The sequence below is a fragment of the Copadichromis virginalis genome, linkage group LG15 (genome assembly GCF_057382275.1).
Source record: "Copadichromis virginalis isolate Kocher_CV1m ecotype Utaka linkage group LG15, C_Virginalis_male_GT1.1, whole genome shotgun sequence".
Taxonomy (NCBI): Eukaryota; Metazoa; Chordata; class Actinopteri; order Cichliformes; family Cichlidae; genus Copadichromis; species Copadichromis virginalis.
This window is the reverse complement of record NC_140632.1, coordinates 38,521,551-38,539,428: the sequence shown is the minus strand read 5'-3', so window position 1 is coordinate 38,539,428 and position 17,878 is coordinate 38,521,551. Positions and strand designations below refer to the sequence as shown.

Sequence of the window (17,878 nt, the reverse complement as noted above, 5' to 3'; positions counted from 1 at the left end):
CATCCTTTTTAAAAAAATATATTGCCAAACTTTGTCGTTTTAATTCTTTAAAAAATCATTAATTCACCAGTTTACAAAAATGAAGATCGATATCTGAAATTTAAATTAATAAATAAATAATTACAATTGATAATGGGTTTTTAGCATTAAAGAATGGTTTTTCAGTGCGCTTTAAATGTTATCAGAGCCGATGTTGTGCCAAAAAGTGATCGCAGTCCAAAAAGTGATTTACGGTATTGAAACGTTTGTTTGTGTCATGACATTTGTAAACAGTTGATGTTTAAGGTGCAGTTCATGTGGAAGCCAGAGGAGGGTGGTGTTGTGCGCATAATACAAAGTGATGGCGAAACCTAAAAGACGGTGTCATGTCTGCTCCCTGAAGCAATCTCATAACAGTTTCAATCTATTTCAAGCCAGTTAGCACATTTCTGTTATGAAGTGCAATCATTTTTTGGCAGTAAACTTAAATCCTTTTATTATGAATATCACATTCTCAGATTTTCAAGAGAGACCAGACCAATAGGGCAGCAGAAATCACAAAAATAAATAAATAAATAACAGTTTTATAAAGATTAAAACAGTTAAAAAATGACTGGAATGATTATGATGTATAACACAGAATATGTACAATAACAGAGTTATAAACACACCTAGAACACACGTGATACTTTTATTTCATCTATAACCTCTGTGCAAATTTTGTTGACTGCAAAGTGTTTATGAATATGTTTTTAAAAGCTGGTTATCTGACTGTCAGTTAATAGCAATTAAAAAGAAAGCTGATTTTTATTTAAAAAACCCTGAAAACATCACACCTCTGAAGTAACACATTGTGATTCATGTACAAACAACACACAATTATTGTAGATTCTTCAAAGCCTCCTTATATTCAACACTTGGGTAGGTGGTGTTATACATGCCCTCACAGCACCGGCACATCAATCCTCCTGTTTTCACCTTGTCACCTTCATTAAGCTGCTCTCTTACTACAGAAGGCCCACCGCATGCATGGGGGGGAGGGGGGGGGGGGATACCGTGGGCCAGGGCTGTGGCATCTAATATCTGGTTGTCAGTGTCCTTTGGAAAAGCAAGTGATTGTCCTCAAATCAGATGTCCCAGCAGATTGATCTAGTTTGCCATGCCGGCAAAAGACCAATACACCAAGACAAACAGCCATTTATGCTTTTTACACAGACAGCCCATTTAACCAGGGAACTTGACACAATGTATTTTTTTTTCTATTTAACTAGAAGAATTGTTGTACCACACATTAAAGTTTCAAATCAGTGAAAAAGCAATCGTGCCAAAGAAATGTCATGTGTTTGTTTAAGATGACTGCAATTATGGTATTAACAGAAAACACACATCTCTGTCTCTTTTCTGTTTAGTGTTCCACTTACCTTCTAAACTCACCAAGTACTTGCACAATCCTGAGGTTTTTAGAAAAGAACATCTCAGATTAAATAAGGAGGGGATACAGACATTAAAACTAACCTTTATTACTATGATACAAAACAATATTAATGAAGTTGTTAAAAGTGGTACTTCTTACACACACACACACACACACACACACACACACACACACACACACACACACACACACACACACACACACACACACACACACACACACACACACACACACACAGCTCATTACAAGTGTTTAAAAGTTTGAGTTGTCTGAAAAACTAAAGAAAGAAAAAGACAAAAATGTTACAATACAAAAGTTGGAACTTTATTAACACACAGAAATACAAACTGATGGGTTGATAAATATCAAGAAGACAGTGCATTTCACATAAAGACTGTGCATCATTTTAAGATGAAAAAATGCAATATGGGGTCAGCCAGAGGATTAATAATCAAAACTAAGGGATTCTGATATTAATACTGCACCGCCTCCAATCTCACTATAAGTTACATCTGTTGAACTGACTTCTTGCTAGCATTTCCAAGGAAGTCAAGATGAAAAAAATAAAACCTAAAAACAGAGGGTCCAATACATTTAACAGGAATTTGTCAAAAAGAACAACAAAAGTACTGACTGTTAATTTTTTATTTTTGACCCTGTAACTCAGTTATTAGTTTGAAAATAAACGTTTGTATGTCTTCAAAAAATACTGTAAAGCTTTTGACTCTTAGGGAGTCAGGAGCTACATGACAGATGTTATTTTGAATGACTTGGATATTTGCTGTTTACCAACCGTAAGTCTGCACAACAGAAATATTGTTCTGAAACACATTAAAATACACAAGTGAAAGATGATATCTGTAATTAGAGCTGCCACGATTAGTCGAAGACTCACGATTTTTTTTTTTAAACTTTATTTATCACATTTTAAACATACAGTCAAGTAAAACAGGGATCACATAAAAGATGACATTGTGGTAGTACAATGAGGAACAGAAAGAGTGACAAGGACAGTGAGACAAAAGTGAGTACAAAAAATAAAATAAATTAAGGGGAACATAAATAAACAAAAGTTTACAAGAGCCAAAATCAAGTTAGCAGTTTCAGTCGGATATAGATGTTAACAGTCTTGAGAGCCTTAGTGTTTTTTGATGAGGAGATTGTCCTTATATATTGTGCAAGTTCCATTTTTAATCCAAGAAGTTCAGGCTTTCTGCCGAGGACTTTGCTTTTGTGTATATGAAATTTTGCCAAAAATAAAACCAAATTTATAAAGAAGAAAGCATCATTGTCCTTGTCTTTAAAATTATAATAGCCAAAGATAACATCCTTATAGTATAGTTGAAGATTAGGGAGAACAGAGTCAGTAATAAACTTGTGGAAATCCTTCCAGAATTTACACGTAAATTTACATGACCAAAACAGATGAGAAACTGTTTCAGGTTGCTCTTGACAGAAGGTACAATTTACATTTATTTCAGCCATAAATTTGGACAAATATTGTTTGGTAGGGTAAAACTTATGAATCAACTTAAAGGAAATCTCTTTAATTTTGTTTGTTAAGAAAAACCTTTGTGGTCAAGTCCAAACTTTTTTCCATTCAATATCTGTTACAAAATTGGCCCAATAAAATATGGCTGATGGAACAGAGACCATTGCATCCTGAAAGAGAGATCTTATTTTGGTATTTATAGACTTATGAGAGGAAAAGCAAACATTGCCAAGAGAAGAATGTAACACATCCGGGGGAGTGACCTGTAGTGGAGCACTGTGGGAGCATCTGTGTAACATGGACAGACCAGATGGGATGGCATCGAACACTATTGAGAATTCTTTAGGCGTTATCGGTACATCTCCTGAGGAACTCAGAGTAATTATATAAGAGTCCATCTTCTCTATATAACTGACTAACCAAGATTATTCCATTATTAAACCAGTTATTTTTAAAAAAGAGTTTTATTTTTATAAATAATATTGCAGTTATTCCAAATAAAACAGTTTTGTGGAGAGAAATTGTGTTTGTAAATCAGCGCCCATGCCAAAAGAATTTGTTGATGAAAGTGAGAAAGTTTCAGTGGTATTTTTGGAATACTGTAATTGCAGAGCAGTAGGAAGTTAAGGCGCCTACATTAGAGAACACATGATGTGAGATAAAGTTCCAGATAGAAGTGGGATTTCTTAAATACTTTTTAATCCAGTTTATTTTAAAGGTGTTGTTAAGAGCACCGAAATCAATAAAATTTATACCTCCTTTATCATATGAATTTAAAGCTACTGATTTACGCAAGTAGTGAGTTTTATTTTTCCATAAAAAAATTGTATAATAATTTGTTAATTGACTTACAGGTTGTATTATCAACATGTAGTGACTGGGCAGCATAGGTTAGACGGGAGATACCTTCAGCCTTCGATAGCAGAACTCTACCCTTCAATGACAGGTCTCGCTGTAGCCAATGATTAAAGATTTTTTGGGATTTATCTATAATAGGAATGAAGTTTGTGGAGCATCTGGATTGCTCATTTTTTATTATTTGAATTCCAAGGTATCTTACAGAGTTTCTTACAGGTATTCCATGAATTGAAGTTGCTAAACAACTTTTAACTGGTAAAAGTTCACATTTATGCAGGTTGAGTGAAAGTCCGGAGGCTTTAGAGAATGGCTGTATATTGTTAATGGCCACTGAAACTTGCGAGGCGTCTCTGAGGAAGAGAGCTGTATCGTCTGCCAGCTGACTTATGAGTATTTCTCTGTTAGCAATGACCAGGCCTTTTAAAGAACTGAGTTTAATGTGTGAATTAAGGAGTTGCACAGAAAGAAGGAATAAATATACGGATAGGGGGCAACCCTGCCTCACTCCACGCTTTAGAGAGACTCTCGGGGAAGTACCAGTGGCAAGCTTTATGGAGCTGTTACTATTGGAATACAGTGTCCGAACGGCATTACAGAAGGACTGACCAAACCCAAATTTATTTAAAGCAGTAAAAATAAACTCATGCTCTAAGGAGTCGAACGCCTTGTAGAAATCTAAAAAAAGAATAAGACTATCATCCTGTACAAGTTCTGGGTAATCTATTATGTCTAAAATTAATCTTATGTTGTTTGAGATATGACGATTCTGCATGAAACCAGACTGACTCTCATCAATAACTTTATCTAATACAGGTTTCATTCTATTAGCCAGAATTTGTGCCAATATCTTATAATCATTATTCAGTAATGAGATTGGTCGCCAATTGTCTAAGAGCAAAGGATCCTTTCCTGGTTTTGGAATGAGGGTGATCAAACCTTGACATACAGTGGGAGGGAGTGCACCTCTATCCATACTTTCCTTAAAAACTTCTAAAAGAAACGGGGCTAAACTGTCAGCGAACTGTTTGTAAAACTCGGCAGTAAGGCCGTCAGTTCCAGGTGATTTGTTAATCTTTAGATGTTTTATAGCATCTGCAACCTCAATCAAAGAAATTGATCTGTCGCAAAGCTGACTATCCTCCTCATTCAGCTGAGTAATTTTGTCTAAAGAATTTTAAAAAGTCAGACAAGCTTCAGGGCAATAACTAGAAGAATAAAGTTTGCAATAAAAGTTTGAACAATATTTTGCTATGTGCTATTTGCTATGCTCATCTAACCTGTGCTGCAGGTCAACCAGTTCTATCTTATCAGATTCACTGAGGGTGTCTATTGGTTTGGAAGTAAGGCATGTGATCTTTTGTATCACTTGCGTCTCATCAGATCTTCTTTTTTTTGCTAAATCACTGCTATATTTTCTAAAGAATTTTCCAATTTCATATTTCAAAAGTTCCCAGTTACTACAAAATGTATTATTTGTGAGAGCTTTACTCCAATAAAGTTTAATGAATCTCTGAACTTCACAAATCACTTCTTTATGCTCAAGAATGGTACTATTTAACTTCCAGTAAGAGGTTTTAGTGATTAGGGAGGATGACAACGGGATCGATAAGCTAACCATTTTGTGGTCTGAGAGTGGTGTAGGATAAATATCCGTTTTAACTTTTTCTAAATCTTATAAGATAAGCCAAAAATCGATACGTGAGTGTCTGGTTTGAGTCTTATTACACCATGTATAAGCTATCTGAGACGAATGAGAATCCCTCCAAGAATCGACTAAGTTGAATCTTTGTGCAAACAGTCTTATGAATGAGTTAGAGTCTAAACTTCTAGAAGGCCATCTGTCCAAATAGCTGTTAAACACTGTATTAAAGTCTCCACCAAAAACAATAAAAGAATTGGGATATTTAGATAACCAGCGCAGTAGGCGCTCCTCCAACCTATCAAAATATAGCTTATTCTCCCTCTGACAGTTAAAACCATACACATTGACTAAAATATAGATAGAGTGTGCAGCCTCAACTATTAGAAAAATGTAATGACCATCTTTATCTATGTCAGAATTCAAGATTTTACCATTAAATCTTCCTTTAAGTATGCAGACACCAGCAGCATGCTCTGTACCATGGGACATCCACAGATCATCTCCCCATTGCGATCTCCAAAATGTTTTTTCTTGTTCTGTTGAGTGAGACTCTTGTATAAAACAGAAATCTGAATTGAACTGCTTGCAAAACAAAAAAATAGCCTTACGTTTAACATTGTTTCTTAAACCTCTTGCATTTAAAGAAATAACAGACAGAGACATAATGATAGTAACAAAAATTAAAAGTGACAAATAAGAAAAAGCTTAAACCAAGTAAATGAAGAACAGTTGAACCTGGTCACTTAAGAGAGTCCTATATAAGATGAGAACTGCAACCCCTGAGTTATGGAACGCCAGGACTGCCATAATGAATTAATTAAATACACCATTAAATAATTAATTAAATGTGGCAATAATTAATTAAAATTGGAATTAATTAATTAAATAAATAGTTATGACACATGTAATTAATTAATTATTGACACATTTAATTAATTATTTGTGTATTTCACATTTTAATTAATTATTGACATATTTAATTAATTATGTATTTCACATTTTAATTAATTATTGACATATTTAATTAATTATTTATGTATTTCACATTTTAATTAATTATTGCCACATTTAATTAATTAATTATTGCCACATTTAATTAATTATTTAATGGTGTATTTAATTAATTCATTATGGCAGTGCTGGCGTTCCATACTGAGTAAGGAAATTGTGAACTTGAATAATACTCGGCAGCTCGTGTGCTGACGAAGACCAGAGGGCGGGCTCACATTACACCGGTTTTAGAATCGCTGCACTGGCTCCCCGTGTGTTTCAGGATCGATTTTAAAGTTCTTTTATTGGTTTTTAAATGTCTTAATGGTCTTGGGCCTTCTTATCTCTCAGATCTGCTTTTACCATACGAACCCTCGCGGACCCTGAGGTCCTCTGGCACTGGCCTTTTGATTGTCCCTAAAGTCAGGACACATACTCACGGAGAGGCAGCTTTTCAGTGGTATGGTCCTCGTCTGTGGAACAGCCTGCCGGAGGAGCTCAGGGCCGCAGAGAACGTACATGTTTTTAAGAACAGGCTCAAGACCCACCTTTTTAATTTAGCTTTCACCTAACGTTTATTTATTTTATGCTTATTTATTCTATCCTGTTATTTTATTATTAATTCAGGTTTTACCTAATATTTATTGATTTTATTCTTATCCATTTTTTAATCTTCTTACTCTATTTATATTGTAACCCGTTCTTATTTATTTTATCATTTTACCCTGTATATAGCCTATTGTGGCATATCTCCAGTGTTTCCTCGGAGGGGGCTCTCTGCACCGGGGCTGTTATTGACCGTGACTGCTGGGTCTCTGGGGTCCTCTCAGCCTGGTTGGGGGGCTCCTTTGCCTCCCTCCGGCTGTGTGCCCAGCCCGGAGGCTGCGGTCTGTGACCGGCTCCCGGTGCAGACGGCTCTCTGTTATAATGTTTCCTCACTTGGCTCATGCGAGCCCAGCCCAATTTTTACTCTTTAAGTGTGCGCGTGTGTGTATGTGTATGTGGGTGGGGGTGGGGGGATATATGTGTATTGAGAGTGTGGGGAGTGAGTTGGAGGGTGGGGTGGGCTGCTTTTAACTATGTAAAGCACTTTGTGCTACATTTTTTCTGTATGAAAAGTGCTTTATAAATAAAGATTGATTGATTGAATAATAGGAATACAATAGCCTAAAACAATAAAACCAATGTGGTAAAAATAAATAAATAAAATAAATAAACGCTTCACATATGAGCATTGAAAGGGAGCTTAATAGAAATTTTCTTGCTCCATTTAAATAACTAATTATTCAAAAAAGAATAAAAGTAAAAAATAAAAAGAAGCTTATCCAGCTTGCTCATAACATTTTCAGTAAAAAATATTGCAGCCAAACTGAAGACCAATAAACTTATAACAAATAAACTGCATCAGTTTAACTCTGATCGTTTTATGAGTCCAACAACAAAAACAAACAAACAAAAAAAGAACGGCAGTGAAACCAAGTTAATCTTAAGATACTTCAGTTTTCACCTCAAAATACCTTGGATCAAATTATAGGGCTGGAAAAATCTCTTTTCCCTCCACGAACGCACGACCTCCTACGAAGAACGCCAGCTTGTTTTCTTTGCGCGCAGCTTCCACAGACGGCCAGAGTCTGTTTCTTCGGGCGCGGTCGTCAGGGGACAGATCCTCAGCCAGCTTTAGGTTGTTACCTTTCAGTAGGGTTGCCAACTCCCTGAAAAAAAAATAAGGGACACCTAGTGGCCAGGGCCGGGCGACCCAATTGTCTTCACCCTTCCCTGTGTGGTGAATTTTTTTAGCTCTTTTTTTTGAGTGTGAATTTTTTTTTTTTTAACCATTTGACTTGAAGTTGATTTAAGTAGATGCATATTCTTTGTGATATGAACACATGGGAAACAAATGATCATTTATCCATTTATTTTTAACGCAAAATGACAACATTAACACAATAAAATAGGTCTCTTTCCTAAACGAAAGACTGGTACGCTTCACTTTTTGTGCAAAATGACAAAATTAACACAAGGAACTCTGTCCTGCTTAACCTAAAATTATATAAATTAATAGAAAACAATAGAAAGAAAAACATTCTTGTAACAGTGCACATTTAGTGCAATTAGAAAAGTGCAAAAAAAGTCTGTGGAACACCTGTAAACACAACATTTCTGCCTCAAAGGTATGGAACGCCAGGACTGCCATAATGAATTAATTAAATACACCATTAAATAATTAATTAAATGAGGCAATAATTAATTAAAATTGGAATTAATTAATTAAATAAATAGTTATGACACATGTAATTAATTAATTATTGACACATTTAATTAATTATTTATGTATTTCACATTTTAATTAATTATTGACACATTTAATTAATTAATTATTGACACATTTAATTAATTATTTATGTATTTCACATTTTAATTAATTATTGACACATTTAATTAATTATTGACACATTTAATTAATTATTTATGTATTTCACATTTTAATTAATTATTGACACATTTAATTAATTATTGACACATTTAATTAATTATTTAATGATATATTTATTTATTTAATTTTGGCAGTCCTGACGCCTGGCTCTCATCATGAAATAATTTTATCTGTCAGCCTCACCCATCAAACTCAGGGGGCGGGGTTAACGCTGATCGAGTCAAAACCATTGCTTTGGCCTGGTGGCCATTGTTTCTAGCACACAACAACCGGCATGTGGAAGCTAACAGAACTGAACTTTGAAAAACCCTGTTTGTGTGTCACCAAATACCGTTTTAATATTTTTTTAGCCGAGAATGTAGTGGTTTAATCTTCATGTGTCTGGTCGGTTTGTCAAGATACAGCCTCTTTGCAAAAGTGCTTCGATGATTTCGGAGATGTCCGCCCAGCCCAGTCTCACGGCAAAGCGTGGGATAGACCCGCTCGCCTCGCAAGCAATCCCACCGACAAAGCGCAGGCCCCGGTACACAGCTGTAGTAACCCCCGCTGACTTCTTTCACTGAGGTTATATTTATCGGTGTTTTATTTCCTGATGTTCTTATGTGTCCTACGTGTTTCAGTCGCCAATTCTGAATTATAACTAACATTAAAAACATGTTTAAGGAGGCGAGAGAGCAAATCTGATCTGATCTGATCATCTGATCTTTGGGTTTTTGTTCAGTAATCAGCGTGACCTGTGTATAAACGCATAAAAGAGATAACGTTGGTGTTTCCGTCATGTAGTAACTGCTGGCTTTAACTGTACAAAGGTTGTTCGACACTATGAAACACATACAGACTTCATGATGTTCGGCTAATATTTTTATTGTGAATATTAATCATGCTGACCTCGCTCTGTACACCACGCAGCGAGGTCAGCATATCCACGATATCCTCAGCTCCATGAGTTAACACAAAGTTTCCCAGCTGACTATCTAACTGCCAACTATTCCAGAGACGTGAAAATATACAGCATAAAGAAAAGTGTAAGAGACTCAGCAGCAGATTAGAATAACAGTTATACATTTAATAAATCACCAAATGAATCCAAGAAACGAGCAAACCTGTTCCGACAATTTGAGTTTGTATTCCCTCAGCTGCAGACTCGCTGCTGTTTAAATGTTTGAAAAGGAAGATTAGATATAAAAAACGTCAAACATAGACTCAGTCTGCCTTCACATTTGATATGAGGCCAGCACGTATAGTGGCTGTGTCCTGTTTTAAGATCATACATGTAAAATTGTTGTCTGACCTCCGTCGATCCAGCCGCTCAGAGTCCGTGGTTACCATGGTTACTGCATAAGCAGCTATAATGTAAACAGCTGGCACTGAGGAAACCTCCCGGCAGCATATGGGTGTTTATGTTTTTCACTGCAAAAGAACTGTCTGAATGGTTAACTGAAGTTAACTTGGATAAATTATAGTTAAGGAGTATCACAGATAACGCCTACGTGAGCTGTGCGACTGTTCACCACTACACTGAAATCAGCAGGCTATTACTGAAATACACGTGCTATATCATAAGCTATGATATAAACAGGGAGGTCCTATTAACATGTTTAGTTTTAAAGGACACCTTCCTGCCTTTAGTCTCATTCATGAGCAGTATTAGTTTTCTTCTAACATCCAGAAGTCTGCACCATGTGTTTCATGTTGTTTCATGTGTTTGTAACAAGCCTTTGATAGGTAAACATCACATGACCGAAAAAGCAAAAAAAAAAAAAAAAAAAAAAGAAAGAAAGAAAAAAAGAGAGAGAGAGAGTGTTGACATAATGTTACGGCTGTGGCCATGAGGACCCTGTGTGGGCTGTTTTCTTTCTGTGTTTCTGTACTGTGCTTAAGACTCTTTCCAGGTCCCTCCCCTAATGAAGAGTAGTGAGCGGCTGATTGGACCATGGAGCGGGTGACTACCTTCAAAAAGCCGCTCTGACAGATCTACAGGGAGAGGGAGAGAGAGTGGAGCGAGCGAGCGAGTAGCTTGACAGCCGACGCGGCCCTGACCCTGACTTTCCCAGCCTGTATTTTTATTGTGTATTTGTGTGAGCGTGAATTGTGAAAGCTGCTCCTAGTGCATTAGCTGAGAGCGTAGGCACTCTTGGGCTGAAGCGGAAGGGGTGAGCCGCCTTTTCTTTTGGAACCGTTTTCTCCTGTTTTCCGGGTAGGGAGCGAGGGATAGCTCTGTCATTTGTTTGTTCTGTTTCTTTCCTAGGGTTTAGTTAGTTTTTCTCTGGTGGGACTTAGTTGGTTTTGTTTATTATTTTGGCCTGGGCTCACCCTGGAGCTATGCTTCTTTTCCTTAAATAAAATCACCTTTTTACTCACAACTGGTTTGGATGTTTGGCTTGGGAACCAGGGCGGGGATTTGTCTCTCTCTCTCCTCCAACCTTATGTACGTCCCTACACGCCTAGACTAGGGGGCGTAACAATAAGAAGAGAAAATACTCTCAATTATGGAGACAGGCAAATGGTTCATTTATGTTTGATGTGTGTTTATTCCTCCCTAAATATCGTCGGTGAAGTTCGCCATGCACGTCAGATTTTTCTGCGCATTTTTATACCTCTGCCAACAGAGAGAGAGAAAAAAAAAATCACATTCTAACAGACAGCTGGTGCTTAGAATACAGTTGAATAACTATTAAAAAACAGATGATATTTAGATGATAGTTCAGTCTAACACATGTGCCAGTGAACCATTAAACGTCTGTGAAACTATGCAGTTATGAAACGTAACTTTAACCTCAGCCAAACCGATTTGCTCAGTTGTAAATAAAACAGCGAAGTAAACGTGACCCGACAGACAGAACCTGAGTGAATGAAGTCCAGGTTTTAACCACTGAGAGTTAAAACTCAGCTGAGGTTTCAAAGCTGTGTGCCGGTGATTGGACATCAGCCGCTGATGAAGCTGTTCGCCTAGAAAGTGCTCTGTAAGGAAACAAGCTCCAGCAGCTCTGCGCTCGGGGAAAACACTATATTTACTTATCTTGTGCAGAAAAATGCGCTGACATTGCTTTATATCGAGCACCGGCTGCCCAGTTAAACTGTGACTATCACCAGGTAACGTAGGCGTGTTTCTTGAATTAGCAGCAGGTGTTAAACAGCTGACAGATGAGGAGGAGGATGCATGCAGGTAAACTGAGGGTCTGTTGAGCTGATCGCTGGTTTCGTGAGAAAAATGTCAGCTCGTTCTTTATGTTACAGAAGCACAGAGACACAAGACCAGGCGGAAAGAGACGATCGTTCGGTGAAAATGAGAATCTGCGAATGCAACATGTGGAACACGGAGAGTGGAATATGTAAACAAACCGGTTAACGTAACCCCCTCGGTGCGCTCTGCATGCTAATTGTTAGCAGAGCTAGTGAAATCTCTGAAAACATCTGAGCACTTTTGCAAACATGTTCTATGTTGACAACCTGACCAGACATACGGGCTAAAACACTGTTAAAAGTGTAGCTGGTGACAGAAAAACTACACCACCACCATTGCTGCCTGTGATTTGATCTGCATTCTGGGATACCTGGCTGCCCCAAGTCTACACAAGCAATCGATTATCTAGGATCGACCTGTTTTGACTTACTTTGCACGGCAACCAATCAAATGTTAGAGAAGCTGCATGGCAGCGTTAACCCCGCCCCCTGAGTTTGACGGGTGAGGCTGACAGATAAAATTATTTCATGATGAGAGCCAGGCGCCAGGACTGCCAAAATGAAATAAATAAATATATCATTAAATAATTAATTAAATGTGTCAATAATTAATTAAAATGTGAAATACATAAATAATTAATTAAATGTGTCAATAATTAATTAATTAAATGTGTCAATAATTAATTAAAATGTGAAATACATAAATAATTAATTAAATGTGTCAATAATTAATTAATTACATGTGTCATAACTATTTATTTAATTAATTAATTAATTCCAATTTTAATTAATTATTGACACATTTAATTAATTATTTAATGGTGTATTTAATTAATTCATTATGGCAGTCCTGGCGTTCCATACAAAGGCCTTGACTGTAGCTGAAAGTTGAAGTTAAAAAAAAACAACAAACTCATGAACTCAAGCTCAATGCTACATTATGTGGAAACAGACTACTTTTTCCATTTGTATTTTTTTGAGCTCTTGCTGCAGTTAGGAGTTGTTTGTCTTTCAGTACTGCAGAGTAAAACTCTGAGCAAGACATATCATAATTTAGACTGACAATGAGCTCACTTCTAATTAATTCAGTAGAACATTTGTTCCGCACATCAGTCCACTTATTCTTCATAAGAGAGAAAATCCTCTCCTCAAACCCAGTGGAAGATGGGATGCTGAGTACAAAGGATACAACAGCCTGCATATTGGGGAGGTCAGCTGCCTGAAGAATTTCCATCCACTTCTCTGCTGTTCCCTTGGACTGCCACTTTTCCTTCTCCTGATGTTCTTTGGTGAGGTGCTTCAGAAGACTGGTTGCAGTGACACACTCTTCATAACGCTCATCCATAGAGATGTTTAACCTGCCAATAGAGATGAGAAGTTGACCTAAATCCTAAGTGGTACATAGAACATTTACAGTGGTAAATAAATGGAAAAAATGTATTGTATATGTTTATAACGTTGTATAGCATTTAAACAATACAATAAGTATAGTTTATTTATTATGTATTTATCCATCCTTATATTAAGTATATGAACTCCTTCAATTTGTAAAATAGTGTATAAAAGATTGCATGCGTGTGTATATACACTCCAAACAAAGTTAATGATTATGGTTTTATTTATATATGTTATCTATCAATTGTATTTGTTTATTTTTAACCATCAATACTATTAAAACATGGTTTATCATTTCACTGCTAAATGTTTTATTCTTACCTGCCAGCCAGGTGAAGCCGTTCAATGATCTTCTCCATGTCATCAAAGGAAATCTTCCCAGATGCTAGAGAGAGGGGCTGCAGGTGGAAAAGCCAGTTTTCTTCTGAAAAGTCAAACCACTTCCAGACATAACTGATGGCAGTGTCTAGGAAGGCTGTAAACTCCTGCCTGGCACCATCAGCATCAGATGGCGAGAGATGCTGGAGCTTTTGTCTTGTTAGGTACCCGTAGAACCCATCATCTCTTCTCTGAATAAGTCTTGTCAGGAAACACTCCATGATGGAATAGAGGTCAACAGACGTGGTTACATTCTTCTCCAGTTTTTTCACCACTTCTTTAAACAGACACATGACATTATTACAGAAGAGGAGGTAGACTTCCACAATGTCTGCCTCTCCCTCAACTCCAGCAGCATCTTCTGTCAACTTCAGCAATTCCTTCAGGCGCCTTGGACATTCCTCACCAATGCTGATGAGATATGACTTCAGCGGGTCCCAGTTCTGCAGCAGGCGGGTGATTGCAGGGTTGAGTGACAGCCATCTCGTCACAACATGGCGCAGGATATCATGGAATTCAACGTCACAAAATTCACAGAACTCTTTCAGGGACTCTCTCCTTTTGGCAGAGGTGGAAAAGAAGCTGTATATCTTCAGGACAATATTTTCCACATCTACTGAGAGCTTGTCCAGGGCTTTTTTCACAGTGTTATGAACAATATGTGCATGACAGTTGCCACGAAGGATCTCACTGTTGGTCTCTTTCAATTTTGTGAAGACTGAGTTGTGGATGCCATAATTTACATTTGCATTGTCAGCACTGAATGCAGAAACCTGATCTAAGGATAGCCCCACGTTTTCAAGAGAGCTTTGTATTATTTTTACTATTCCCTCTGCAGACTCATCTGGATTTTCAACAAAATCCAACATCTTGTTGACAACTCCAGCCTCTGGTGTAAAAAACTGCAAGGCCAAGGGAAACATCTTCCGATTTCCCTTGTTTGAAGCATCAGTGTGAAGAGAGAATGGGAGTGGAGTTGCACCACTTTTCAATTTTTTGATCACCTCTTCTATTGCCTTTGGAGACAGGACATCTGTGACAACTGCTTCAGCTTTCGTCCTCCCACAGGACATCTTTTTGGCAATACTGGAGTCATTCAGCATTCGTACAGTCAGTTTGAGTGCACAGTCACCCGAGTTATAACTTAAACCGTGCTTTACAGTGTGGTAGACATGGGTCACCTCTGCAGCAGTCACCTATAAAATAGAAATATATATATATATATATATATATATATATATATATATATATATATATATATATATATATATATATATATATATTACAGTATATCTGTATAGTTTGTGTAGTTTATCAACTGACTTTAAAGTATAAATTACGCATGCAACTTGTAAGAAATGGGTATGGTCATATATATGTATGTTTTCAATATAATGTGTATTCTTTATATATATTCAATTCAGTAATACTTTATTAATCCCAGAGGGAAATTAGGTGTTGTTGCAGCTCAGACTAATCAAGTCTTCAAAGAGTTGTTGAAGACCACAATCACTGTGGGAAGGAAGGATCTCTGCCTTGCCTTGAAACGGAAGTCTCTTCTGTGTCAATTTATTCGGGCTTTGTGGCTTCAGTTGAGGTATTATTTCAGCTTTTCTAATGCTAATCAGCTGCTCCAGTTTGTAAACCCACTTGTTCCCATGATTACGCATCATAACTCATCATCATTATTCATCTATGTATTACTTTTATGTATTAGTCATCTATTCGTTGTAATCATCTATCCTTGTTTATTACACAAAACAAATTATATTATCAAACTTCTGGCCACACAGTGCTGATATTCATTGCACATGCCCATATTAACCTTAACCAGAGGGTTTAAAAAAACAACAATGTTTACATACCATATCTGCTTCTGCCGTGGCCTGGTGGACAACAAATTGGTCAAGGGTTCCTCTTTCTTTCACGCCCCTCATATTCATCATGTGCCCACAAGTAGAAGCATGCTGCTTAACATCAGTCAGTCCACCATGGCAAATGGAAAAAGTGCGCCGGCACAATGTGCAGTGCGCTTTATACGTGTTATCGCGCACTTTTCCCAGCCAGTTGTTTTCATTTTCCCATTCCTCCCTGTATTTTTGCAACCTTTTTTTTTTCTTTCTAGGAGGGGAACAAGCACTGTTGTTCAAAGGTGTACTGTCGTCCCAGAGTCGCGCCGCAGTGTCAGTGTTTGTCTCTCTGTTGGCCATGCTGATCATCTGTTGTCTTCCGGTATCTTCTCCGCACACCTTTCCTCGACCAATTAGATAAGCGGTAATCTGAATGTTATACTCGTGCTAAGTGTGCTGTCAGCTCATTGGTATCAGAGCAGGAGAGGGGCTGGGAATTATGTTTTCAAACAAAGCGTTAAATCCATTAACATTTAAAGACTTTTTGTGATTCTCACTGTATTACGGGACAAAGTGCGTCTCTTATTAGCTCAATACGGGACGATTCCGTATTTTAAGGGACGGTTGGCAACCCTACCTTTCAGGTAGGTGGACTTCTTAGCAGCGCGCCAGACAGCATCGCGGTAGATCCTGGATGTAAACTGAATGATGATTCCCCTGGGTTGGTTGTTGTTGGACCTCTTGGGACCGATGCGGTGGACGGTGTCAACGACGTCGGGGAATTTATCTTGCATCTCCGGTATGACTGATCTACAGACTTTGATTACCTCCTGCCGCACGTCCTGCTTGTCCCTCTCGGTCAGACCGTAGAGCTTCAGATTCCAACGCCGTGAATAGCTCTCCAGGTGAGAGATGCGCTTTTCCTGTGCTTCAGCGATTGCTTTATATTTTTCGAGCTGTGCCTCAACACTGACAACTCTGCTCTTCATATCATTTAACTCAGCACAGACAGCATCAAATGACTCCTTAACAGCTGTGATATGTTCAGTGTTCTCTTGGACAGCTTTTTTCATCTCGGAGATGGCTATGGAGTTGTCACTCACCATTTTTTCAAGTGTCTGACCTCGAGTTAATCAACATGGTAAGTGATGAGAGCTGGGAGAGAACCGTAGATGTCTCCGTATCCGCAACTTTTCTTAGCTTACCCGCGGGAGAGGCACGTGGAGTGATAGGGAGAGGGGGAAACTCTTCTTCCATCCGTGAATACTGAAGCGGTTCGGAAACTGCCTCCAAATAGTCGTGCATGGAGTCGATGAGAGTATTTTTAGTGTCGGCGGGCATCTCAGTAGCGAGAGAAGACTGAGCAGCTTGGCTAACATTAGCAAGCTTGCTAACGGAGCCGCTGTTAGCATGCAACTTCTTAGATTCGGTCTTTCTCTTCTCGGGTTTGCTCATTTTGGTTCACAAATAGATACCAAAATGAGACGTAAAAGATGACTATTGCGTAGGCGTAAATAAAGTCTCTGTTCACTGTGTGTAATATATATTTTTAAAAAGGCCAGGTTCGCAGAGCTCAGCGATATGTGACTGCTCAGAGCGCCATCTTGGGCTTCCCCCCCCCCTCGAAGAGTCACGATTACATTGACTATCAAAAGTCGACGCGTTGTTTGAAGCTTTGTAAGATCCCAAAAGACGCAGGAATAAGTAGTAGGATTTAAGAGTGTAATAACGGACTGAAACAGAAGATGGCAGCACTGCATGTACAAGGATGCCAGCTGCCGTTAAACCCCGAAGAAGAAGAAGTAGCTGTGTCCCAGAATTCATAGCGCAGCCCAGCTCAGTTTCCAACAATGGCGGCAGCTAGTTAGTTTTAATATTACTCTTATTATTCTTTATGGGTCACAAAATAAACGTTTCACATATTTTCAGGCGAGACTGTAGCTGTGTCAACCTCAAATATCTGCTCAGTTTATCAAGACACCACATATTTTCAAAAGCGCTCCGACGTTTTCGGAGACGTCTGTTACCCACTAGCTCGATAGCGAGCCGGGGGCTAGGCTAACTAGAGCCGTGAGAACACCGGACTCCCGGCAAATCGTTTTCAAACCCACCGCAGTCTTTCGCTACTCAGGTTAAACATATATAGGTCACTTAGATAACTTAAAAATGTTATCGTTTGGCTTTTTTTTAGTATTTTATTTGTTCCTGAGTAAATCGGTTTGGCTGAGATTAAAGTTATAGT

General features: G+C 38.0%; 1 protein-coding gene across 1 annotated transcript; it reads right to left on the bottom strand.

Annotated features, from left to right (window-relative positions):
• Positions 1-12,839: 12,839 nt before the first annotated feature.
• On the bottom strand, positions 12,840-16,040 carry LOC146692979 (uncharacterized). The gene is made up of 3 exons (XM_085431170.1): positions 15,652-16,040; positions 13,730-14,982; positions 12,840-13,371 (listed from the first exon to the last, which is right to left on the bottom strand). The coding sequence occupies exons 1-3, from the start codon at positions 16,003-16,005 to the stop codon at positions 12,927-12,929; spliced, it is 2,052 nt and encodes a 683-aa protein (XP_085287296.1). The 5' UTR covers positions 16,006-16,040; the 3' UTR covers positions 12,840-12,926.
• Between the last annotated feature and the right edge of the window lie 1,838 nt (positions 16,041-17,878).

Excerpts from the sequence above, each read along its gene's own strand:
- LOC146692979 (XM_085431170.1), bottom strand. The coding sequence starts at position 16,005 with ATGATCAGCATGGCCAACAGAGAGACAAACACTGACACTGCGGCGCGA. Across the intron at positions 14,983-15,651 it reads CCACGGCAGAAGCAGATATG|GTGACTGCTGCAGAGGTGAC; the intron begins GTATGTAAACAT and ends TCTATTTTATAG. Across the intron at positions 13,372-13,729 it reads CGGCTTCACCTGGCTGGCAG|GTTAAACATCTCTATGGATG; the intron begins GTAAGAATAAAA and ends CTCTATTGGCAG.